At 38.7% G+C, this 25,959-nt stretch overlaps 1 protein-coding gene across 1 annotated transcript in view; it reads left to right on the top strand.

Annotated features, from left to right (window-relative positions):
- Herpud2 (HERPUD family member 2) overlaps positions 1 to 25,531 on the top strand; it is a 40,540-nt gene extending 15,009 nt beyond the window's left edge. The window contains exons 2-8 of the mRNA XM_052755038.1: positions 2,983 to 3,060; positions 5,617 to 5,730; positions 8,543 to 8,694; positions 20,325 to 20,447; positions 23,144 to 23,467; positions 24,083 to 24,197; positions 24,655 to 25,531. Coding sequence (XP_052610998.1) covers positions 2,983 to 3,060; positions 5,617 to 5,730; positions 8,543 to 8,694; positions 20,325 to 20,447; positions 23,144 to 23,467; positions 24,083 to 24,197; positions 24,655 to 24,816 — 1,068 coding nt within the window. The 3' untranslated portion in view covers positions 24,817 to 25,531. The remainder of the gene's footprint in view (positions 1 to 2,982; positions 3,061 to 5,616; positions 5,731 to 8,542; positions 8,695 to 20,324; positions 20,448 to 23,143; positions 23,468 to 24,082; positions 24,198 to 24,654) is intronic.
- Positions 25,532 to 25,959: the final 428 nt, after the last annotated feature.

The following is a 25,959-nucleotide window of genomic DNA, read 5'->3' as shown; positions in this document are numbered from 1 at the left end:
GACCTTCGTCTGAGCCTACTTAGCCCTCCACACCTAACTACTACAGATGGAGTACCAGGAGGATACAGCTGACCCAAACAGGACAGAGTATAACTGTAAGACAGATGAGATGACTTTTTTCAGAAATACACAGGAAAAATGAAAAGAAAGTACAGATGTTTGGGGTTGTAGTTCAGGTGGTAAAATGAAGCCCTGGGTTTGTTTGATCCCTAGCATCACATAACTAGACATGCTGTCACACACCTGTAATCCCAGTGCTTAGAAAGTGCAGGCAAGGGGACCGGAAGTTCCAGCTCCTTTGCATCTATATAGGGCTGCAATACATGAGAAGATAAGGTCATCTGCAACTGTATAGCAAGCTTGGAACCTACTTAGGTTACATGAGCCATTGTCTCAGAACATAAATAAAAAGATTGAGACGTAATTCAGTCTTGTGTGTGAGTCTTGTTTGAATCTTGATTTAAACTATCTCTAAAAATGAGAAAATTTGAGCTACATGGTTGAATGTTGCAGTCTTGTAGTTATTAAAAACCAAAACCCAAACCCTAAAGGTTGTACCAAATCAAGTGAAAAGAGAGATGCATTTGCTCTTCTGTAATCTCCTCGAGAGGTTTCCAGGGGTAGGGAGGAAAAGGATAGATGAAGAATTGTAGAATGCCAGTTGATGATGAGTACTCGAGAGTTCTTTAACATGGTAGTGATTCTTTTCATTCTATCCACTCTGCATGTTGGAGAATTTTTATATTGAAGTAAAGAAAACAAATCATGAAGAAGAGCTGTTCTTTAGGCTGAGTGATGGTACAACACAAGTGTCTACTAATTAAATGTTTGGTCTAGTGAAAAAATGATTTACGATGCTACAATACTTATAAAATGAACTTTAGAATTTGTTTGGCCAGGTATTGACTCATTTCTTACTTAGTATTAGCTTGTGCACATATATTTTCCATTCACTGCCTGTTGGCTACAGATTAAGAAACTTGCTTTCTCCTATATCACAGCATTCAATACAGAATACTTCTGTGACTTCTGCTCACCAAAATGTGTGAAAATTGCTCTGAAGACAACAGCTGAGTGTCATCTAATTGAGTTCACTTCTGAAAATGTACTGTCAGATCCCATATCTAAGAACTGCAGGTCTGCCCTTCTCTCTCTTTCTTCAGATGGGTTTTACCAGGTTGTAGCATGTGATTCTGATCAACAGACTCTGAATTGCCCCCATCCCAAGACTTCTGCTCTCTAGATACTAGTTATCTCATTAGCAAACAAAATCTAGAGTTTAAGGATTGTAGGGAGGGATGTTAAATGGCAGAAAATAAGATGAATACCAGATGTATACAGAGCTCTATTCAGTTTTTATGTGCTGGTTAGAGTTTTCAAGACGTGGCATTAAAAAAAAAAAACCTTTATATTTGCTTTTTTAAATATAGGAATTTACACTTTGCATTTTAGAAATGGTACATTAAAATCATGTCTGTCAGTTAAGCATCTTGAAAGGATAACTGCGTTTCTATAGTGTCTTTTGGTGTCTAAGAATGCCTGAACTGTAGATCTCACTTGGCATAACAATTTCTATTATGATTTTCAGGTATATGACTCTTGTCATAGCCATGCTGAAAGTACAGTTTGTTTAAAATTATATTTATGACTTGGATTGGATTTTGGATTTAACATTTGGCATAACTAATAAATGATTTTCATGGAATTCAAGGGACATTTGCAAATAGGCCTAATGGAGACTAACAAAAACACACTAATTTTAAGTAATGCTAGCAGTGTGAACTTTAGCAGATTTATCATGAAGTACTAAAATGTAACAGAGCCAACCAGAACATACTTTATATTATAGGTTACAAATAGAGGTGACAGCCGAATCTCCGTGTGTTTTTGTTGATTTTTCTTTGGTTTTGCTGTTTTGAACATGTGTAGATAACTGTTTCTTCTTGTAAGTGGAAGAAACAGTTAAGGCTAGAATAGTTATGGAAACTTCCCTTAAATCTAAATGACTTTCTGTTGTTCGAATTTTTTGTTCGAATCTTAGAGGTCTTATTAATAGAAAACCCAGAGCCAGATATTGGGGTGAAAGCTGAAAGATCAGAGAAGCAGAGCAAGTCACAGCCAACCTCACCTCACCAGTTCCATGAATCCTCTGACTGAAATCCTGAGTCCTCACCCGAAAGGGTCTCAGCTGAACTACGTTAGTTCCTGTTTCTTCACACCTTATATACCTTTCTCCACCGAGCCATGTCACTTCCTGAGATTAAAGGCGTGTGTGCTTCCCAGTACTAGGTAGGATTAAAGGTGTGTGCCACCACTGCCTGGCTCTGTTTCCAGTGCAGCCTTGAACTCACAGAGATCCAGATGGATCTCTGCCTCCCATTTGATAGGATTAAGGGTGTGTGCCACCACTGTCCGGCCTCTATGTCTAATCTAGTGGCTGGCTGTGTCCTCCGATCCCCAGGCAAGTTTATTAGGGTACACAGTATATCACTACAGCTTTCAAATTAAGACCAATAAATTCTTCTGTGTAATGTTTGGAAGGAAGAAAATAAATCTGTATATACTTTATATTAAAAAATACTACAAAACAGCTCAAAATCACTGGTGATTTTGAAAATTGATCTCCTTCTATTGACTATTGATAGAAAGCCCTTTGCTTTTCCATTTATTTGAACTTGAAGACTTTTAATTAAGACCACTACATTATAGTTGATAAAGCAAACTTGTGGTTTACCTTTTTGTCAAGTTTTATGGTAATGATCTGCATTTTTAAAAAATTTTTTTTTTTTTAATTATAGATACGCTGCTGTTTGCTCAGCTCTTAAATGCCTTAAGCAGAACTTGGGACACAAAAGTTCTTAAAATATCTGCTTTTCTGCTTATTTGTCCTCAAAGAGAGTTTAGTTTTATTCAGTCATGTTTTCCCCAACCTTAAATATGTGTAATTAAAAAGCTGAATTCTTTCTTCTATCCCATTTCTAGTTGACGAAGGACCAGAGGTTGGTGTATTCAGGCAGACTGCTTCCTGACCATCTGCAGCTGAAAGACATTCTCAGAAAAGTAAGCTCTCCTTCTTCCTTAGAAGAGTGGGAGAAACTGTCTCTCTCAAGTTTTGTCTAGCCAGTTGAGTTCATCAACCACTGTGGGTAGCAGAACAGATACAATAAGTCAGAAGGTAACAACAGGGCAGAGCACAGAGGTCATTTGGCTAACAGTTTGGTATGCCCATCTGAGCTAAATCTGAAGTTATTTGTGTTCAGATGTTTCTCATCTTTGAGAAGAAAACACTGAGTTATTAGTACTCCAAGAGTAGAGTGTTCACAGTGGTGAAAGAGTGATAACCTCTCTTTAAACCCATTTTTAATCAGGATGTATAACATTTTTAATAAAAATGGTTTGAGTTAGGAGTTTAATTTCAAGAAAGGAAATAGGATGGTGCCTAAGTGGCATACCTGTTATCAGAATTTAAATGCTGTTGCTCAGACAGTGTTGTTCCAAGGTAGCTTTTTGACAGGCAACTTGAATGCTAATTATTTTAATGGCACCTTTTAGCTCATTGTCCTTTGTGAAGTTTTTACTGTTAGAACTTTTTATTCTTGCTATGCTGCTTTTTGTTTGTGAATACAGCAAGATTGGATAGCTTTATACTTTGTGTTTGGCTTTTTAACTTAACTCTTAATTCAGATATTCCTGATCTGTTTTATTCTGTTTATGATAACCTGTGGGAAACAAAATGTAATGTCAATGCATTTCTTCTATTTAAGTGACATTTTAGCTTTGCCAGTGTGGCTTCTGACTGTTCAGTTGTATGATTTCAAATGGCTGTAGTGTTTTACCATATGCCCACCTAAAATATATTGTAGGGTATAGCACAAAGATTTCTCATACACTTTCCCGCTAATGTATATGCTACCCCAGCTGTCATAGCTGCTTTAGTGGCACATCTGTTGTGATCAGTGAACATTATCACTAAAATTATACATACTCCAAGTTATCACTATAGGTGATGCATACTCTGTGGATTTTGACAAATGTATAATTACATGTTTCCACCATTATAGTATCATATAGCATAGTCCTAAAATGTGCTCACCTATTCATTTTTTTTTCTTTACTTTTTGTGGTGCTGGGATGATTCCCAGGACTTTGCACTAAGAGCTCTACCAATGAGCTATCCTGACCATTGTTTTATTTTCCTGTTTAAAAACTGTTACACTATCTGCTTTTTGTTGTTCATTGTTTTCTGAAGAACAGTCTGAAATCTGCACACTCTCAAAAGCTGTTGCAGATCTTATGTCAAGCACTTCAGGCAGTGTTACATTTTAAATAGTTCTTTGAACTGTTTCTCTTAAGTTGGTTTCTTTTTAGTAAAATATTGCTATTGGCTCTACAAACTTTAGTTATAAAATGTTCCATAGAAGTATTTCCTGAAGGTGAATGGATGTTGTGATAAACGTTATTAGTATGACCTTTTGGCCCTAGGTTTATGGGGCTACACATTGAATACTTTTTATTATTTGCTGTTCAGAAGCTGAGTCTGATTTATGAAGAGAAACAACCTATCTCATGCTGTCTGTCTGAAGCCTTTCCTTAAACAGCAAAACCCCAAGAACTTCATCCTCTAGACTCCTAAAGCAACTGTAGTTCAGGCTTTTCAGATTTCTGCAAAGTATTTTCACATATGTCTGTCATTGTACCCTGTTGCACTGATTTGTCTGTTAACAATATCGTCAGTTCCTTTAAGGCTACCCTTGACTTTCTTGAATTCACCTTGGAACCGAGCACAGGTCTGGGTTCCTTTTCTCACCTCAGGCATCTTTCTTGACTCTTGCCCACCCACCCTTCCCTATGCTGCTGTTCTCCTAGTTCTTTAAAAACACTGACTCGTCACTCTGCTTCATTGTTGTCTGGTGCCATCAGGTTTTCCAGCTTACCAGCTCCATGTCTTGTGTAAATTTGTGTGTGAGGTCACTAAAGCATAAAGACCAGCCTATTCATGATTGGAAATGTCTTCTCTCAGCCATAGTTGTAAATTTGTGCAAATAATGTGGGATATTTATAGAATACAGTTCAAATATGTGCTCTATATCTGTATATAAGTGTTACACATTAAAAAAAATGTTGGCTTAATTTGGAAAGTAGTAAAAAGCTATACTTCACCTTGCTAAAATTAAGGCAAATGAGATTGAGTTTCTTTTATCAGTACATTCAAGTAACTGAATTATTTACATTATTCAAAACTTGTGAGTCTAAAACTTCAAGGTGGCTCTTATATTGTTATTAAAACAGCATATGTTTTTATATTGAAATAATAGTTTATATTGATAAATTTTGTAGTATTGCTTCAAATATGCTTTGTGTATGCCAAGTACTATTAACATAATAATTATTGAATATTTGAACCATTCTTCAAGCATGGAGAGAAAATATTGAATTCAGAAGGCCGCAAAGTATTAAAATGGCAAAGGTATCTCCAAATACTGAACAATTTATTATTAACAAAATGGCTAGGCTAGAGAGGAAAGGAATTTAAGTCTTAAGTTGAGTATTTCAGCTTAGCTAGTGGCTTTTTTGAACTGTAAACTTTCCTTTAAATACGATCTTCTTTAATTTTAGCAAGATGAGTATCATATGGTTCATCTAGTCTGTACTTCTCGGAGTCCTCCAAGTTCTCCAAAATCCAGCACCAATAGAGAAAGTCACGAAGCACTGGCATCCAGCACCAATTCTGTGAGTCATTTTGAGAGGAGTAAACATTGAACTTTTCTGATTTTCTTTTTCTGCCTCTAACGACTAAATGGAGGGCTGGGGTAGTTCCACAGTAGAGCAGTGGTCTAGCGTATGTGAAGCTCTGGTTTGGTCCCTGTCACAGCAAAGAACAAGCATGCAAACAAAACAAGCTAACCTGAATAAAACGGAACACTTGGAGTTGGGAGCTTTGTTTTGTTTTATTTCTGAGAGAGGGTCTCATGTAACCCTGCTGGTCTTGAATCCACTGTGTAGCTGAGGCTGGCCTTGAACTGCTGATCCATTTGCTTCTACTTCCCAATTCCTGGGATCAGAAGCCTTTGCCACCACACTCAGTGAAATGGTTTGGAAATGTTAAGAAGTGAAATTTAACATTTGGTTTTTGATACACAATGTTACTTTACTTCCAAGCTGTGTTCACCATGAGTTACAATTTGATGAATGGACAGGTCAGCAACTGGAGCCAATCTTTACAGATTTAGTTACTGAAATACTCTGGAAACAGAATTCATATGGTTATATAATACAGATCTTAGGCTAGTGAAGTTTAAGAAATATTAAGGTATCAAATGTAGTATATTTTATTCAAAGTACATTAAATTATTTAAGTTTAAGTGGCCTAAACTTTTATTAAAGTAGATTACTTGGCAAAAGACTTTGTGGGGTTTGTTGTTGTTTGTTTTGTTTTTTAATCACTGGTTCAGGCATATATTCACAGTGAAGGGGGAGGAGAATTACTTAATATATTTACCTCTTACATAAGTAAATATTCATTTCTGGCTGAAATTGTTTTGGGAACTTGTAAGAGTTCAGCTTTGAGGGTGAGAGGATGGAGATTATAGAAACTTACTTTCTTTACTGACTTCTTGGCTAGGCAGGGAACATTGATTGTGTTAAAAGTATTTCCCTTGTTAGATTTCAGTCAGCCTGGCAGTGGTGGCTCATAACTTTAATCTCAGCATTTGGAAGGAAGAGGCAGGTGAATCGCTGTGAGTTTTGAGGCCAGGATGGCCAAGGCTACACAGAGAAACCCTGCCTTGAAAAACCAAAAAAAAAAAAAAAGAGATAAAGAATTCAATCAAAATTTTAAGGCAGGTATGATCAATAGGGTAAATTAACTGAGAGATCTTCTGATATATATTAAATAACTGATTCTTTAAGAAATAAATCTGAAATTGCCATATTTACTCAGTGTATCTTCTGTGGTACCAGCCATGAGAATTGAGCTTATGTAATATTGAATATGTTTCCTACCTTGGCATGAAAAGGGACAAATTCCAGACTAGCACAGAGATTTTTTTTTTAATGTAGTTTTGGATGCAAGTGTATTCTAGTTTTTGTTGACTGAGCCAGTGGTTTCTTGGCCATAATTTTATGTCATTAATGTGTATGTTTTTTTTTTCAAAGTGTTATGGAAATATAAAAAGTATCAAAGGAAAGATAAGTTAATTTCCCCTAAGTTTTCATGGCTTAAGGATTTCAAAGAGGTTCAAAAATAATAAAAATCTATTCATAAAAGAATTACCTAATAAGAGAAGTAACTAGTTTTAGAGAAATTTGGCTGTGTTGACCTATAGCTAGGCTTTACTATTAATTATACTGATGAATATCATACCTTTTTTTTTTTTTTTTTCCGTTTTTGTCAAGACAGGGTTTCTCTGTGTAGTCCTGTCTGTCCTGGAACTCACTCTGTAGACCCGGCTGGTCTTGAACTCACAGAGATCTGCCTGCCTCTGCTTCCCAAGTGCTGGGACTAAAGGCGTGTACCACCACCACCACCACCACCACCACCACCACCACCACCACCACCACCACCACCACCCAGCTATGAATAACATATCTTAATGTTCCATTTAATGAAAAAAAAAATTTTTTTTTTAAAAGCCTTTCTTGGTTATGTCATAGAGAGCCAGATTCCTTAATAAAATATTTGGTATCTGTTTTTCATGAAGTAACTTCTTAAAGAGAAGTTGTGATTTTCCACTGGACAGAACTTAGGAAGACAGACATGTTAAAAGACACTGCCTATCAAGAGGCTGTGGCAATTTTAACAAACTTAAGAGGATTTAAAAATAACTTGTATCTAACTTTTCACAACTAGAGTACTATAATTTATGTAAAATGTAATTATGTTTTAAATATGTACAACACTTGAAACTGTTTTCTGACTATTACTCATTGAGGAACTTTACCAAGCTATACCTACTGGATCATTTGAGCATGAGCACTAAAATCCTGATTGGTATATTGTTGGTTACAAAATTATTTATGGCATTTATAAACTGATAAAAGTTTAGAATTGAAAAGTCTGAAAATCTAAGGGCAGTCTTGTTTTTTCCAAGAAAGCAGAGATGGAGGCTGTAAATGACTCTTAAATTATTTTCTTTGTTAGCGTCAGATCCAGCAGGGATTTTAGATACCTAATTTTCTTCATTCTGTGAGACAGTGTTACCAATGTGTGTTACAAGATGTCTGGCATATAGTAACAGTTTAAATGACCAGACATTAGTGGCATTATTAGACACTTTCTATGTGCTAGGCGTTGAGAAAGGAGCTTTGCTGTAGTTTAATGTGCATAGTCATTTTTTTGTAGGTTGTTCTGTTGTCTAGCTGATAAATACAGTGTTACTATCACAGTCTTGGATTTCTGACCCTTTAGTTTCATTAAAATCAAAGTATGTTTTATTGGATATGAGATTGAGATTGAAATCAGTTTCTAAATTTTTTTTCCCAGAGGGATTTTATAAATACATGTTTAGCAAGACATACTTACTTTTTTGTTTGTTTGTTGTAGAATTCAGATCACTCAGATTCAACAACTCCATCCCCCAGTCAAGAGAGTTCGTCATTAGTTGCTGGTTCTTCAGAAGGATTGAGGCAACGCATCCTTCCACAGGCACAAACTGACCCAGCCCAGAGTCATCAGTTTCCATATGTAATCCAAGGGTAAGTGAAAGTATGGATCATAATTAGGGCCTTCCAAAAATCACACACAAAAAAACCATTTACTTTAGATTTTTTTCACTGTAGCATCTTTTTGATTATTAAAGTACATTTGAAACTTATTTACTTACTTTTCAAGTACTTTCATATGCTTTATTCACAAACAGATGAAACAAACAAAATCAGACCATTAGTGAAAGTGAGAAGCTAAAAGAAATGTAACAAACACCTAAGTGTATATGTAACAACAATATCTGGTAGGTTGGCTGAATGAATAGACAAGTTGTTTTACATTTTTTTTTCAAAACTTCATGCATTGTGTTTATTTCAAACACAATGAAATATTTGCCACCTATAATTTACCCTCATGTTCCCCAACATGCCCTCCTCCCCAACTTCATGTATTTATTTGTTTTGCCTCTTGAAAAATTCATTACATCCAGTTAGTGCTGCCCATATATGCATGGGTGTGGGGCCATCCATTGCAGCATGAGAAACCTGGTAGTGGCCACATCCTCAATAAAGAATGGTTCTCCACGCCCACACCGCAGCAACTATCCACTGTCAGTAGCTCCTAAGGGCTTTTGCCTAGAGATCTTTTGGTTGGGGTGATCTTGTGTAAGTCTCGTGCAGGTAACCACAGCTGCTATGTCATGTCCAGAAGACTGTTTTCTAGCAGCCCTCAGCTCCCACCCCAGCTCTTCCATTCCTTCTTCCTCCTCTTTTGAGATGTTGCTTTAACCTTGCTGTTCTCGTAGTGTTAATATAGATGTTCCATTTAGAGTGAGCAGTCAGACTTTACTCTCAGCACTCTGAGCAGGGATGCATCTCTCTGTTGACTGCTGGGCACTGAGAAGTTTCTTTGGCCAAGGTTAAGAGCAGCCTAGGACTATGGGTACAAACAGGAGTATTTAGAAGGCAATTTGACAGTGTGGTCATATAGCAAAATAACAATAGCAAGTTCTACTCTAGGGCCTATGAGCTCCCCAGCCATGGGCTTCTGACCAGGGACCTCTCTCATGTGGAGCAGGCCTCAAATCCAAGAAAGCAATTAGTTACCCCATAACAGTCATGCTTTTCTTGTGCCAATATACATAGCTTGTCTGGCAGGTCCATATTATAGCATGCAGGTCCATGGTCCAGGGTTCAAAAGACCATTGATGTCTTTCCACCCCCAGAAGCCTACATAGTATCTTCTGGCACTATGAAAGCTAGCCAAGCAAGGAGGAAGTTTCCTGGTTAGTTTACAATTGATTTCTGTATGTACTGCAACCAAATTATGTGGTATCTTCAACAATAGGGTCTTACCATGTAGTTGTGGTAGGTAGTTAACAGCAATGACTATAACTTGTGTTGTTTTGGAACCACTTGGTCCTCCTTGACCAGTAACTTGTAGGGAGGTATCCCATGCTTTGTATTGAAATTTTCATTTAATAACCCATGTCTTCTGGGAGTGACATTGTCCGTCCATGCAGAGTAGTTCCATTTGAATTCTTATTTTTTAAAGTTGTAATTAGCTCACTAACTCGTGGCTTTTCCTAGTACTTTTTCAGACATCCTTAGATCTAGTTAGCCACCTACTGCCTCTCCTTTCCCATGCCCTTCCCATCCCTGCTTAATCTTTTCGCTCATTGTTCCTCATTTCCCTTCACATGTGTCCTACACGCTGGGTTTGTGATAGTGGGTTCCTCTCTGGCTTTGACATCCCTTTTCTTTGGATCAGCCCTGATTTTCTCCATACTCCCACACCTCTCCTTGCTGAAGCCCTCCCACCCCTCACTACTTCGACTCACCTGTATTCCATTTTCCCTCCTTTCTTATTGTACCTCCCCCTTCCGCAGCCCCCAAGGCTTCTTTATACCGCCCTCGTTCTCACTCGTGTTCCAAATAAGTACACAAACTGAGAGAGATCTCCAAATGAGAGAGAACATGTGGCATTGTCTTTCTGGGCCTGAGTTACCTCATTCAGTACAATTTTTCTAATTCCATACATTTACCTACAAATTGCATGCTTTCCATTTTTTTATAGCTGAGTAGTTTCCATTGTGTGTAAGTTCCAGATTTTCCTTATTCATTTATCTGTTGATGTACATCTAAATTGTTTCCATTTCTTATCTGCTGTGAATGGAGCAGTAGTGTAAGTGTCTCTGCAGTAGACTACAAAGTTCTTTGAGTATTAGCCCATGAGTAGTGTAGCTGGGTCATAGGGCAATTTCAACTTTTTTGAGGGATCTCTAGACTGATTTCCAAAGTGGCTGCCCTGGTTTCTGTTCCCACTAACTATAAGAGTTCCTTTCACCAAATCATTCCAGCATTTATTGTCATACTGTGTTCCTGATGTTGACCATTCTCACTAGGGTGAGGTGGATTCTTAAAGTGGTTTTAATCTTCATTTCCCTGATGTCTAAAGAAGTTGAGTATTCTTGTGTTTCCTAGATATATTTCTTTTGAGTTTTTTGTTTAGTTGTATGGCTGATTTTTAAAAACTGGATTGTTTATTTTCTTAATGTTTAAAGGCTTTTTTTGTATATTCTAGACACCAATTCTCTGTTGATGAATAGCTGGGAAAGATTTTCCCCTATTCTGTGTGCTGCATATTTGTTTGCTTTAAGTTTTCTTCGCTGTAATGAAGCTTTTAGTCTGATGATATCCCATCCATTGCTTGTTGGTCTTGTTTCCTGTGATACTGAGGTCTCTTTCAGAAAGTGTGTGCCTGTGCCTGTGAGTTGAAGTATACCCGCTACTTTTCGGCAGTTTCAGGTAGAAGTCCGTCATCTATTTGGAGTTGAGTTTTGTGCCTGGCGAGACATAATGGTCTAATTTTATTTTTCTGTATGTTCAAATCCAGCTTTCCCAGCACTGTTTGTTGAAGATGCTGTCTTGTTTTCTAATGTGTATTTTTGGCATCTCCTCCAGGTAACTTAGTTTTGTAGACTTCTATCAGGGAATTTCAGTTCTATTCCTCTGATCTGTGTCTTTGTGCCAGTACCATGCTATTTTTACTATAGCTCTGTAGTAGAATTTGGAATCCGATATGATATTTCCTGTATTATTCTTTTTATTCATGATTGCTTTGTCTGTCCTTGGTCTCCTGTGCCTCTAAATATTTCAGATTGTTTTTCTGTTTGAAAAATGATGTTGGAATTTCAATTGGGATCATTGAGTCTTAGATAAGCTTTGGTAGGATGGTTATTTTCACAATGTTAATTCTTTGAATCCATGAGCATGAGATATCTTTCTATATTATCTGCTCCAGTGTCTTTCTTCAGTGTCTTAAGAATTTTCATTGTAGAGGCCCTTACTTGCCTTGTTTTAAGTTTTTCCTCCTGCCCCTTTATGACTAGTGTGAACAGGATTAGTTCCCTGATGTTTTTTTTTTTTTTTTTTTTTCCAGTCTGTTTGTCATGGGTATATAGGTTGGCTACTGATCTTCGTGTGTTATTTTTGTATGCTGCCACTTGGTTTAAATTAGGATTTCTTCTTTCGGGGATCCTATTGTGATTACCATACTATTGTTTCTTATTTTCATCTCTTTTATCTCCTTCTCTTGTCTTTTTGCTCTAGCTAAGACTTCAAGTACTGTATTGAGTAGGAATGAGAGAGTGGACATTCCTGCCTTAATCCTGTTCTTAGTTGGAACACTTGATGTTGACTGTAGGTTTGTTGTATAGCCTTTGTTATATTTAGCTTTGCTTCCTCAGTCTCTAGACTCTCTTTGACATTTGTCATAAAGAGATGTTGATAAATGAACTTTTTCTTACTAGCCTGAATTTGTCCTGCCAGTATTTTAATGAGAAATTCTGCATCTGTGGTCATCTGAAAGATCTGTCTGTAATCTTATTTATTTATTTATTTATTTATTTGTTTGTTTGTTTGTTTATGTGTTTGTTTATGTGTTTGTTTATTGTGGTATCTTTATCTGGTTTTGATATCAGGGTAATATTGATTTCATAAAAATATTTTAGGACCTTTTCTATTTGATAGAATAATTTGAGTAGCATTGGTGTTAATTAATTCTTCTTTGAAGGCCTGGTAGAGTTTTACGTTTACATTTACTCTGGTAGACTATTTCTATGTGGACTAATAATGCATGTAAAATGTTTATGTACATAGTGATATACTAGCAATAACTTACAAATTCATTGTTTTAGGTGAATGTTGCATATTCAGCAAGTATGCCTATTATTCTAAAACACTCAAATGAATGAATGCCTGTAGCTGGAAAGTTTCTCTGGTCCTGCCCAGTCCCTCGGTCCCACCTGTGGTCCCACAGCCGCTTGTAAAATAATCATTCAGGCTTAATATTATTTACAAATTGTATGGCCTATGGCAGACTTCTTGCTAGCTAACTCTTTCATCTTAAATTAACCCATTTCTATTAATCTATGTTTTGCCGCATCGCCATGGTGTTACAGGTCTGCTGTCATCTTGTTGCTCTTTGACAGCGGCTGGTGTCTCCCATATATCTCTATATATCTGCTTGGCTTTCCCACCTGCCTCTAAGGTGCCTTGCCATAGGCCAGTGCAGCTTTATTTATCAACCAATTAGAGCAACACATATTCACAGCATACAGAAAAACATCCCACAGCAAATGCCAGTGTTCAAAAACAAGACTTTCTGTTTGGAGAGAGTACTTTGTGATTCACAAAGCAGCTGATAGAGAAGTTCAATAAGTAGATTATCTAATGTAGCAGTGTCCTTTTTGGGTGTGTGCATATTAAACCCAGGGCCTGAAGCATGCTATACAAATGCATTACCATTAATTATGCTCTAGCTTTTGGATATACTGTCATTTTTTACTTATAAAGACTTTACTTTTCTTTTGGTCAACTTTAACATAGCCCATTCCTTAAACCTTAAAGAGCAATGATTTAGTGACTTTGGGAAATTTAATACCAAAATAAAAGCTCTGCTCTCCTTTTCCAAACCCCAGTACTACAAATGCATAGCTAGACTGCAGTTGTCCACCACATAGGCAAGGATTCTGTAGCTATAGTGTGCTTGCTAATGTTACTGCTTTCTGTGTCTTACTCTCTGAAGCTTCCGGTTTTTGGATGATTCTCAAGAGCCCGACACCTTCACCATACATGGTGAACTTGACTTGTAGAAATCCTGAGGCTGATAGAGAGCTCCCTTTGCTCTTAGGGAAACTTGGGGACACAGAAGAACTCACTACATGCTCTCACTACAGTGGTTTACAAAGTCCTATTTACAGTAATGATAGACTGTTTTTAGACTCATCTGTTATGCCATTACATTTATTTAACTTGAAAAATGCTGATTACTTTGTTAGACACTCACTTTCAGAGATTCAGTTTCTCTCTGAATTAGTAACAGCTTTGTTTTGTATTTCAACTGAAAACTCACCTGTAGCCCACCACTCAGCAATAAGCCTTACTGAAGTTTTTGTAATTATACTTCCATATTTTTCTATGTGTACATTTAAAATTGGAAGATCATAAATTTTATTCTATCTTATAAACTTTTTTTAAAACAAAACAGGTTGGAAATATTTTCAGATCTATGTAAATTCACATTTGGTTTGTCTGTTTTTTCATTATTTGGTTATATTAATTTGTTTACTCCTCTATGGAGGCAAATTATATTATTTGTTTTTGCTGCATATTATTCCAAAGTCTCAGTAGTGTTCAACAAGACATTTTATTTTCTTGCTCACAGGTCTGTTAGTCACCCAGGACATCTCTGCCTAATTGAGGCTGTAGTTGAGTTTAGGTCTGTTTCATGTTTCTTGTTGGTGGATCAGTAATTCCCTGGGATGTCAAAGGATAGGCTAAGACCTAAAATCATTTAAAGCCTTGTGCATGTCACATTTATTATTATTTGACTAAAGAAATAGTCACATGATCTCTTAATAGCCCCAGGGTGGTGAAGTATTCCAGTTATAACCAATGCTATGTAGGAAAATGCTTAACAGCTGTTCAGTAAAAGGAAAATTAAGGCCCTCAATTTGCTCATTCCTATAACATAAAAACTCCTACCATGACTGATTTCAAGATGTGAAGGGCAGGCCGGGAGGTGGTGGCGCATGTCTTTAATCCTAGCACTCGGGAGGCAGAGGCAGACGGATCTCTGTGAGTTCGAGGCTAACCTGGGCTACAGAGTGAGACCCAGGAAAGGTGCAAAGCTACACAGAGGAACCCTGTCTTGAAAAACCAAAAAAAAAAAAAACCAAAAAAGATGTGAAGAGCATATCTCTATTTTTAAAATGAAGGTATGCTACTTGACAGTCTTCCCAACCACTAAAAGCTATAGAGACTGTCTAACAAAGAGCCCAGTGCAAGACATAACCCTCCATTCATTATTTATTAGAGGAACCCAAGAGACTCAAAACAATATTGCCATTTGCCCTTGCTTGCCTTCTAGAACTGAAGGTAATAGGCTAATGTTGAAGATAGCACAGGCTTTGGACATAGGACTTGGTGGAATTGAGCTGCATCAGACCTGGAAGCCTCCTCCTTGAGGATTAGTTTTCAGAGTATCAGAGGAGCTGTGCAATGCAAATTGTCAAGGAAGAATGGCAGTCAGTAGTCTAAGCAGCCTTAATGCCTCTGAGCCATGACAGTGATCAGAATGGCAAGCTGTCTCTAAAGGTGCGATAATGAATGGCACTTATAGCTTAGGGGTGACCACCAACTGTCTAATTGAACTGTTCATGCCTGGTACATAAACCTAGCCCATTACCTGTGGCTGGTGAAAACATGGACCCTAAAGGAGAACCTACTACTGTTAGTTTCTTAAACCAATGTAATTTCTAACTGTATTCTAAATACTTATGTTTACATCCACAGATAAGTTTAGCACTCAACTCTCCTCAAAAAAGCTGCTTTTGGTTTTTGTTTTTTTGCATCAGATGGAGACCATTACAGAAATCTACAACCAGTCAATATGCAGAGAAACTAACTAGAGTTTCTCAGCCCCAGTTGATATTTCTGTAATACAACCCCCATGACTAAGGCTCAGGAAATACTGTGGAAGAGGGGCAGAAAAACTGTAAGAGCCAGAGGCCCAGGGCATCTGCTTTGAGATAGTGTCATCTGTGTCTAACAGGGAAGCTGCACCCGTGAAATCTCAAAATATTACAGAGTACCTGATAGAGGATAGAGCCTTTGGTCCTCACCAAAAGTGTGTTTGTATGCAAATGTGGAGGCTAGAGGTCAACTTCAGGTGTTGCTGTCAGGAGCCATCCACCTTGAATTTTCAGATAGGATCTCTCAGTGTGTCCTAAGGCTGACCAGAGAAAGCCAGGGATCCACTTGTCTCTGCTTCTGATTCTGACACAGATTCACCACCGTTCTCAACTCTCCAACTTCCCCAAGACAAGGTTGTAGCCCTGGCTGTCCTGGAACTTACTCTGTAGATCTGACCTTGAATTTACAGAATTCAAGGATAAATAAAGCAATCCCACTTGCCTCTGCTTCTCCAAAGGCACGTGCCTCCACCACCCAGCTCATTCCCAATGTTTGATGTGGGGGCTAGGGATCAAAATCCTCATACCTGTGCAGCGAGCACATAACCAATAATGCATCCTTCCAGCTCTTAAGTCTCCTTTTCTTCATACTGAATTTTGCTTTTGGCTGGCATTAGTTTGATCTTCCCAGACTGAGATAAGAATAACTAACACGTTATATTCTAAATATAACATTAAATATAACACATTATAACACATTTATATTCTAAATAAAGACTACACATACGTTAGGAATTGTTGATTGTAGAGACAGTTTAGAACAGTTTGGGAAGGCTAAAGTGTTATAGGCATATTTTATTAGTATTAGTATTCCAGTTGTAGGGGGCATCCACCTGGAAATAGAGCTTCATAAATTTCTACCATTAATAAATATAATTTTAAACATATTTACTATATCAATTTCACAATGAGAACACTGGATTTTTTTCTCTCCAAGATCAAGGGAAGAAAAGGTTAAAAAAAAAAAAGAAAAAGAAAAAGTAGCCACCTTTTAAAAGTCTGTAGTTTTCAGGACTGAGAAAATTGGATAAGATCCCTTGCACCTACATAAAAGCCAGGCCCAGCGCTACTATAAGCCCAGCTTTGGGAGTGCGGCTAGGAAAGGTGCTGGTAGAGATGAGCAGATCCCTGGAGCTGGCTACTCAACTATTCTGGATGAATTGGTGAGCTCCAGGCTCAGTGAAAGCCCCTTTTCAAAAAAGTGAGGTAGAGAGCAATGGGGGAAGGCATCCAACATTGACCTTTGGCCTCTGCATTCAGACACATATATGCTTGTGCACCTACACATATGTACATGCTACATGAACAAATGTGCACACACATATACACACATGCACAAACAAAAGACAACATATTTACAAATTTTGTGTTTACTTGTGTACGTACCCCATAGTGGTTTTGATTTCTATACATATCTCTGAGTCTTTTTGAAAATTGAAAATAGATTTACAATTTTCATACAATATATTCTTATCACAGTTTCTCTTCCTCCAACTCCTCCCTGGTCCTCTTTTACTTCCCACCCACCCAAATCTACACATCTTTCTTTTTGTGTGTGACATAGTAATACAAACGGGCATCTAAATAATAGTAATAATAATAATAATAATAACAACAACAACAAGCAAACTGGAATAGGATGAAGCAAACAAACTACCAGGAAAACTACCAAAGAAAAAGCACAAGAAGCACATAGAGATGCAGAGACTCATGCATTCACACACATACAAATTCTATAAAAACACAACACTAGAAACTGCAATACATAGGAAAAAAAGAAAGAAAAAATTAAATGCAATGCCCAGACAAAGCATTGTGAAACAAGGAACCTCCAAAATACCACTGGGTTCTCTTTGTGTTGGCACTCTATTGCTGGGCATGGGGCCCAGCATTAAGAGTTGTTTGAACACCCAGTGGGCTCCAGTGGAGAAAACTAAATTTTCACTGAGTGGTTTTCAGTTGGAGAAGACAGCTTCTGGGTTAAGAGTGGGGGCTTGTGTCCACTTTCCCTCCCAGCACTGGACCTTATTTGGGTTAGAACCATGTAGGGACTGTGTGAGTTCTTGTGTGTGTCAGTCCTGGTGTGTTTGTAAAGCCTTCTTTCCATGGTGTTCTCCGTCCCCTCTGCTCTTACACTCTTCCTACCTCCTCGTCTGCAGGGTTCCCTGAGCCCTGAAGGGAGGGATTTGATGGAGACATCCCATTTAGGACTGAGTGCCATGGCCTCCCTCTCTGCAGTTTGTTGTGGGTCTCTCTCTGTGTTTGTTCCCATCTGCTGCAGGAGGAAGCTTCTCTGGTGATGACTGAACAAGGCACTGATCTCTGAGTACAGCAGAATGGCATTAGGAGCCATTTTATTGCTGTCTTACGATATGTATTTTGGGGTCACAGTCTTATTTAAGGGATGGTTAATAAAAGCAAAGCTGGCTCACTGTAACTTTCTTCTTTGTTATGACCAAATATTGCACACAGTTTACGGGAGGAGGAGTTTAGTTTGGCTCGCAGTTGAAGGGATACAGCCCATCATGGCGGGGAAGGCACAGTTTCAGAAGTGTGGGTTAGCTGGTTGCAGTGGGTCAGGAAACACAGGAAGTACAGGAAGTGGGGCTGGGCTATTCAACTTCAAGGTCTCACCCCCCCACCCCACCCCCAACTCACTTTCTTCTGCAAGACTACATCTTCTAAGGGGTCCATAACTTTCTAAAACAGTGCCACCAGCAGGGGACCAAGTGTTCAAATACATGAGCATGCCTGGGACATTTTTTAAAAATTTTATTATATTTAATTGCAGTTTTTCATTTGTTTTACATATTTACCACAGTTTCCCCTCTGTAAGTGAGTGTTACAGCTCTGGAGGAGATGGTATCCTGACTGTTCGGGAAGTCAGACTATACCTGGAGCTGCAGTAGTCTTCTTCACCCAAGACTTTTGAGAAAGAGATTTGGGAAGGAGGAGTCCAGGAGAGTGGCTGCCTCTGCCAGGGTAGGAAAGCACAGCCCATAACTGAACAGGCAGAAAGGCTAATATAGGGCTTCTTAGGGACGGAGTTTCTCCAGGGAGATTTTCTGCTCAGGGATTGGTTCGTTTTCCTGCTCAGGGATTGATTGGTTTCATTGCTCAGGGGAAGAGATGGCTCTGATTTCAGGGCCAAACTGTGTTTCTTTCACTGGCCCTTTTCAGCTTTTTGGCTTCTAAGGCCAGGGCATATTTCTTTCACAGACTCTGATTCTAGGGAGTTTCTTTGGCACTGGTTTCAGAATCAGGGCATGGATGGGTTTCTTTGGTTGGCCCCTTTTCCCTACACCCTCCCTCCTCTTCTCTCGTTCCCTCTGCCCCCACTTCCATCTACCCCGCTTCCCATCCACTTCTTCTCAGTCTCCATTCAGAAAGGGGCAGAACTCCCATGGGCTTGAACAAAGCATGGCACATCAAGTTGAGGTAGGACCAAAGTCCTCCTGCATAAAGGCTGGGTTGAGGTAATCCAGCATGAGGAACAGGTTCCCAAAGCCAGCTAAGCGCCAGGGACACTGCTAGGAGCCTTACAAACAGACCAAATTGTCACACACATGCAGGGGCCCAAGGTCAGTCCCAGTAGGCTCCCTAACTGTTGGTCCAGAGTCCGTGTGCTCCCACAAGCTCAGGTCAGCTGTCTCTGTGGGCTCCTCTATCACTACTTTGACCCCTCTGGCTTGTCCCTCCTCCCTCTCTTCAGGAGGACTCCCGGAGCTCAGCCCAGTGCTTGACTGTGGATCTCTGCATCTGCTTCCATCAGTTACTGGATGAAGGCTCTATGATGACAATTAGGATAGTTACCAATCTGATTATAGGAGAAAGCCAGTCCAGGCACCCTCTCCACTATTGCTAGGGGTCTTAGCTGGGATCATCCTTGTGAATTCCTGACAGTTTCCCTGGCACCAGGTTTCTCCCTAACCCCCAAAACTGCCTGGGACATTTTATATTCAAACCATAACACTAGTGTTTGCTGAATAGAATAACAGCATTTTGAGGAAGAATCCATTTAAAAATTAGGAAATCTGAAGCATAAGGAAGTTAATGATGACTTTCCAAAAGTTTTACTGAATTAATAGAATTTTAACTTATTTTTAAAAATTCAGAAGTATGTTATTCACTTTTGGCTCTTTAAAGGACAGTTTATATTTGAAAATTTTGTATTTTAAATTATTTGTCTGCTGTATCTTTAATAGCATTTTACTACTTGGTTGTGACCTAAAGTTTATTTTATAGCTTTGATCTTTTTTTTTCCTGAGATAGGGTTTCTCTGTGTAACAGCCTGGGCAGTCCTGGATCTCACTCTGTAGACCAGGCTGGCCTTGAACTCATGGAGATCCCCCTGCCTCCGCCTCCCTAGTGCTGGGATTAAAGGCGTGTGCCAACACTGCCCAGCTATAGCTTTGATTCTTAAAGAGAATATACTTAAAAATCAAAGTATTTTTGGCTTTGTTCACGCTTGCTCCATATTTTGTGGATGACTTATTGTGTCATTTGAAGAATGTTGAAAATCGGTGTCTTACAGTAAGATTTAAAAATGCCGTGTCAGTGATTGACTTACGGTCCATAAATAATTCAGAGGAATGCTATTTAGCTTTTGACACATTAAAAGGCTTCGTTTATTCTTTATTGCAGAAATGTGGACCACCAGTTTCCTGGGCAAGCTGTGCCACCGGGGTTCCCAGTGTACCCTGCTCTCAGCCCACTGCAGATGCTGTGGTGGCAGCAGATGTATGCTCATCAGTATTATATGCAATAGTAAGTCTGTCTGAGTCATTGTTTTAGCTACTCTGTTAATGACTTAATGTTCTCTTACCCTAACGAAGTTGATTTGGGTTGCATTTGCTGCTGTCATTACTCGGTTACTTTAGAATTACTGAGAAGGAATTTATAAACTTCTCAGAAGATACTTACTTCAAATTACTTGGCATTTCCCTCCGTTTTACATCAGTAAGCCTGTTCTTAGCCTCTTCTTCTTGGCCCTGATTTTATTTAGCAATATTCAGATACTTTTTAAACATAATATAGAAGTCTAAGAAGAGAGTTTCCCTGAAAGGCTGCAGCTCTACAAGGAGACAAAACGTCAAAGGAAAAGGGGCCATAGGAAGTGTCAGGCCCAGTGTGGCACGGATGGTCACTGCCCTCATTCTGGACTCCCAGACTGAGTCATGTCTCTGCTGTGTTCTCCCGTTCTTCCTCATCCTGTGCACTCACGCACACTGTCCAGCTGCTGCCGTTTCCTGTCCTGCTGGTGTGTTTGCTCCTGTTTTCCTTCTCCTCCTCTTTCTCTTACCATCATTTTCTCCCCTTCTTTTTAGCAGTAACAGTCTTGGCTCAGTTTGGCAGGTGGACCTGGCTGCTGTGTGCCTGCTGACCCCCGGAATCTGCCCTGGGCAGTGTTCTTAGATGTCTGTCTTCTGCGGCTGCAGTTGCGCACTCTCATTCTTTACCTTCTCTGCTTCCTGTGTCGCTGCAGCTTACTTGGGAGACTGTGGAGTAATTGCTTTTGCTCTAAGTTCAGAACATCTAAACTTTGGCTCCTCCAGTCTTTAAATGCCTTTTCCTTCTGACTTCCCCTGTTAGTTGTCAAGAGCGCTCTTGGCCTTAACCATTTAGATTCTAGCTTCTGCTATCCTGAACCCAGTACCCTACAAAAATGATATAATTGAACTGCTGCTCTTTCTTTGAATCCTGCTTCCAAAATTTCAGCTAGATCTACTTCACATTAGCCTTCTTTTCTATACTATACTATAACCTTATCCTACTTCAAACAGTATTGCATCAGGCATTTTATTTTATTTTTTTGCTCCAAATGTCTACTGACTTTCTTGCCTCCAGCCTGAAGGATATATAAATATCCCTGTACAAAGCTCACCTGCTCAGTGAACTTCTTATGCTAATGTTCGTTCATAAACACTGGCTTCAGGGAGACTGTACTTTTATAGTGTCATGGTGACAGCTGTCTTTCAGGGATGACTCTGTGTTTAGTACGCTGCCTTACACCTTTTGTTCTGTTTGTGACCTCCATGAGAACCGCATAAAAGGAGTGCTGAGTTATTACCTTGTGTGCGTCATTTAACTTTTGAGTCTCAGGTTCTTAGCTTTAAAGTAGCTCGCCTGTGTGTCAGAACAGTCATGAGATAAGAAATGTTTTAGAAACAAAAGACTTCTTTAGAAACAAGGTATTAGCACATTGGTTTAAATAGGAATTTATAGCCCATGGAACATTTCCTTAAGTTTCATTAGCTATGTTGACTAACTTTATTAATTTGAGCATTTAAAAATACTTAATAGTAAAACAAAATACCCAATAGTAAAACAAATCCCCGTGTACCTGTGTTTCAGCTTCAGTAGTTACAAAATCATGTCAATCTTAGTCTACAACTTTTCCTTTTTCTTGTTATATTTTAAAAGCAAATCCTAGCCATATTTTGTTTTTTGGGAAACCTGTAATAAACAATTTATTCTAACCTTATTTTTCTTTGTGAGACAGGGTCTCATGTAGCCCAGGTTGGCCTCAAAATGGCTATTTAGCCAAAGATGACCTTGAACTGTTGCTCCTAGAGCCTCCACCTCCCTAATCCTGGACTATAGGCACATGCGTGCTACCATGTGGTGCCTACCAGTTTTATGTGGTGCTAGGCATGGAGCCCAGGACTTACTTTTGTGTATGGTAGGTTGGTACTGTATTCACTGAATTCCAAACCCCAGTCCTTTGTCTTTCTTAAAAAATGAAATTTCTTAAAATTACATATTTTTATTTTGTGTGTGTGTGGTGTGTGAGTGTGTGTGTGTGCATGTGAGTACCCTCATGCATACTGTGTCACCCGTAGAAGCAGAGGCCAGCTTATGGGAGTTATTTCTCTTCTTCCACTGTGTGAGTTCCAGGATCACACTTTGGTGGTCAGGCGCCATAATCGACTGAGCCATCTTGCTAGCCCTGTTCTGACTTACACAGTCACGTTGTCAGCACTTTAGAGGACACAATTCTTTCTCAGGTGACAGAAACAGTGATCCTCAAATGGAGTTGCCAGAAAACTAGGATTGGGGTTGACGAGTGGTTATCCAAGATTCATTTAATGTTTAAACCCATATTTAGACAAGTATGTCACAGTGGCTTTGAGGTGTTCATCCTATGTAGAATAATAAAAAGAGCCATTAACTGAAAGTTTTATAGTTTCTATCAGCTTATAAGCCGATTTACCAGAGCATAAACATGGCCATTATTATTTCTTCCTCTTCTCTGCTATAGTCTTAGGTGACCAGGCTAAGAGAATGTCCTAATCTTAGCCCCACTATTCTACTGGAAACTGCTTCCTAAGAAACACAGAGCAAGAGTGTGATACTCAAGATTAGGGTTATAAAAATTTTACAATACCTAAGACATTTTAAAAATGCATAGTATGGTAAAGTTCTTTTTTTTCTTTCTTTTAATATTTTGGTGAATATTTCAGTCAAGCTGCAGTTACAGCTCAGGCCACATCGAGTGCCAGCCCAGCCCAGCCTACTGCATCGCCACCTCTAAACTTGGCACATGTTCCTGGAGAAGAGCCTCCACCAGCTCCCAACCTAGTAGCCCAAGACAACGGGCCCATGAATGAGAATGTCCAAATGAACGCGCAGGGGGGAGCAGTGCTGAACGAGGAGGACTTCAACCGTGACTGGCTGGACTGGGTGTACACATTCTCGCGGGCTGCAGTGCTGCTCAGCATCGTGTACTTCTACTCCTCTTTTAGTCGGTTTATCATGGTGATGGGAGCCATGCTGCTGGTGTATTTGTGAGTGATTCGTATTAACTGTCTGTGGTTTCGTTTAACGCTTTCTAAAACAGTTTATCACAGATTCTAGCATAATGTAGTTAGTTAGAATGAAGGGTTTTTAATACTGGCCTTCAACTATCCAGCATGTTGATGCTAGTCAAAAGTAATGGCAGAGGTATTGTGTAAGAATATTTATCAGAATTGTTTAAAAGCAGAGTATTTGTTTCTTGTATTTTATGTAAATTATTAATTCAGTGATTCATAGACTTTCAGTTATTTAGAACTCAAATATATGATAAATGTTATCATAAGGGTGTACTTTTAAGTTATATTTATTAATAGTAAGTCATGAGGCAAAGAAATATATCTAGTTATATTTCATTTTGAAAAAAACTCCACAAGATTTTGTGATTTAATGTGTCACTTTGAGCCAGTTATATCCAAGATAGGCTTGTGGATTTGAATTGAATTTTGTTTTGCTGTTATTACCTTGAGAAATCCACTGAGTTGAAGTAAGATACTTGTTTTTATCATTTATTACAGCGCCTCCAGTAGTTTTTCCCTGAGGGACTCTGTTTTATAGTATTGAAAACACAAGTGACTGTGGTTTATTTCCTCTGTTTTGCTGAACAGACACCAGGCTGGATGGTTCCCTTTCAGGCAAGAAGGCGGTCAGCAACAGGTTCCTAACAATGTTGACGTTAACAACGATGGGCAGAATGCAAACAATCTAGAACTTGAAGAGATGGTAGGTTATTGGCTTTTGTGTGGGTTTTACAGGTAGATAGTCCTGAGTCCTTATGGGACAGAAGTGGTGATGGACTCTTGGATGCTTTACAGATACCCAAGGCACACAAAGAAAAGCTGATGTAGAAACTGTGGTGGTTTCATCTGGGGAATTTAGCATGTAATGCTGAGTCAGTCATATCCTCTGTTAGAATAAGTGGGAAGGATTAGTAGCTCTCTAAAAATAGTCTTGAAAGATATTATGCCTGAGTAAATTCATTATATTGGCAGTTATTTACACACCACAGAATTGATTCATTTTAGACTTCACAGTGCCTTCTAATTGCCCCAGATCTAACTTTTTTCCTACACACTTAGATTTTTTCTTGCTCTAGAAAATATTTAGCTCTCCCCTGTGCTACAGTAAGTTGGCGTTTATGGTACCAGTTACTCAGGACTGTGTTTATGTTGTTTGAAAGGAGCGTCTTATGGACGATGGACTTGAAGACGAGAGTGGAGAAGATGCAGGTGAAGATGCCAGTGCAGTCCACAGGCCCGGCTTAATGGCTTCAGCGTGGTCCTTTATCACCACTTTTTTTACTTCACTAATACCAGAGGGGCCTCCCCAAGTTGCCAATTAGACCTGAAAAACTGTGCCAGCTGCAAAGGAGGGTTTGACTTTAGAAAAGTGGTTTAAATAACAGTGCAATTTCAAAAAAAAAAAAATGTATAACTTTCTTTTGATGATCATGTACAGAGGTCTTTTCTTTAAGCTTCTCACGCATTTGAGTATTTTAAGCACAAATGGACTACTAAGCGTGTGATTTTTTTTTTGTTTGTTTGTTTAAAGATCCTAACAGAACATAGCATAACAGTACTGGTCTTCCAGTTTTATTCATTTCAATTATGTGTAGTGCGCCAAGCAGAACCACTGTGTGTTGTTTCTTTAAAGAGCTGCTACACCTTTAAATGTCCATAGCTAGACGGCCAGCCCTTCAATGTATCCTTTGAAAAATATATCTATTTTCTGTGAATTATCCTAAAAGTTTTAAACAGAAATGACCTCATAGTTTTTAATAAAGAAGTTTATTTACCTAAAATGTGCTAGTAGCATCTTGCCCACCCATAAAGCAATAAACTTCTCAAAAATCTTAATTTTGACATTTGAATAAATGATGGAAACTTTCTATTTTAAGGACACATGTCGTATCAGTTGGAATTAGTATCTTAAAAGAAAAAGGCAGCTCTTCATTGGAATTAAGTGATATAAAATGTTTGATATGGCAGTACTTTTATAAAATATGCTGGAAATTGCTCCCTGTAATTTTTTAAATAAAAAGTCAATTATGATAAATAGCCTTATGGGATATTTATTCAAGTTCTTCAATACTAATTGACCTGCAGAAATATATTTAAATTTTACAAGTATTTGGAAGGGTGAATGTCTTCCGGGTCAGTTTGGCCTTCTTCCATTCTAAAGGGCACCTCTTAGTTTCCAGGCAGTCTAACACTGACAGAAATGCTCCTTGAGTTTGAACCTGAGGACCTACAGGGTAGTGGCAGAAGAATGGAGAGCTATTGAAACTCTTGATAAGTTTATTTCCTTCTGTTGGGAGCTAGTGAAAAGAGCTGTGGAATCTGTTGAAGGTGCAGCATTTTGGGGCTTCTGTTGTCAGGTGTTGTAGTTACAGAGGACCCTGCAGGGGGAAATGAGCCTCCTTCTTTTGTCTCAGCCCAGGCAGAGCCTCAGGAGGAAGATGCTGCTCAGATTTGCCTTGAGAGAG

This window comes from Peromyscus californicus, unplaced genomic scaffold, assembly GCF_007827085.1.
Source record: "Peromyscus californicus insignis strain IS unplaced genomic scaffold, ASM782708v3 Scaffold_11__1_contigs__length_118956290, whole genome shotgun sequence".
NCBI lineage: Eukaryota > Metazoa > Chordata > Mammalia > Rodentia > Cricetidae > Peromyscus > Peromyscus californicus.
The sequence above is the reverse complement of the archived record's forward strand: the minus strand, read 5'-3'. Positions and strand labels throughout refer to the sequence as shown.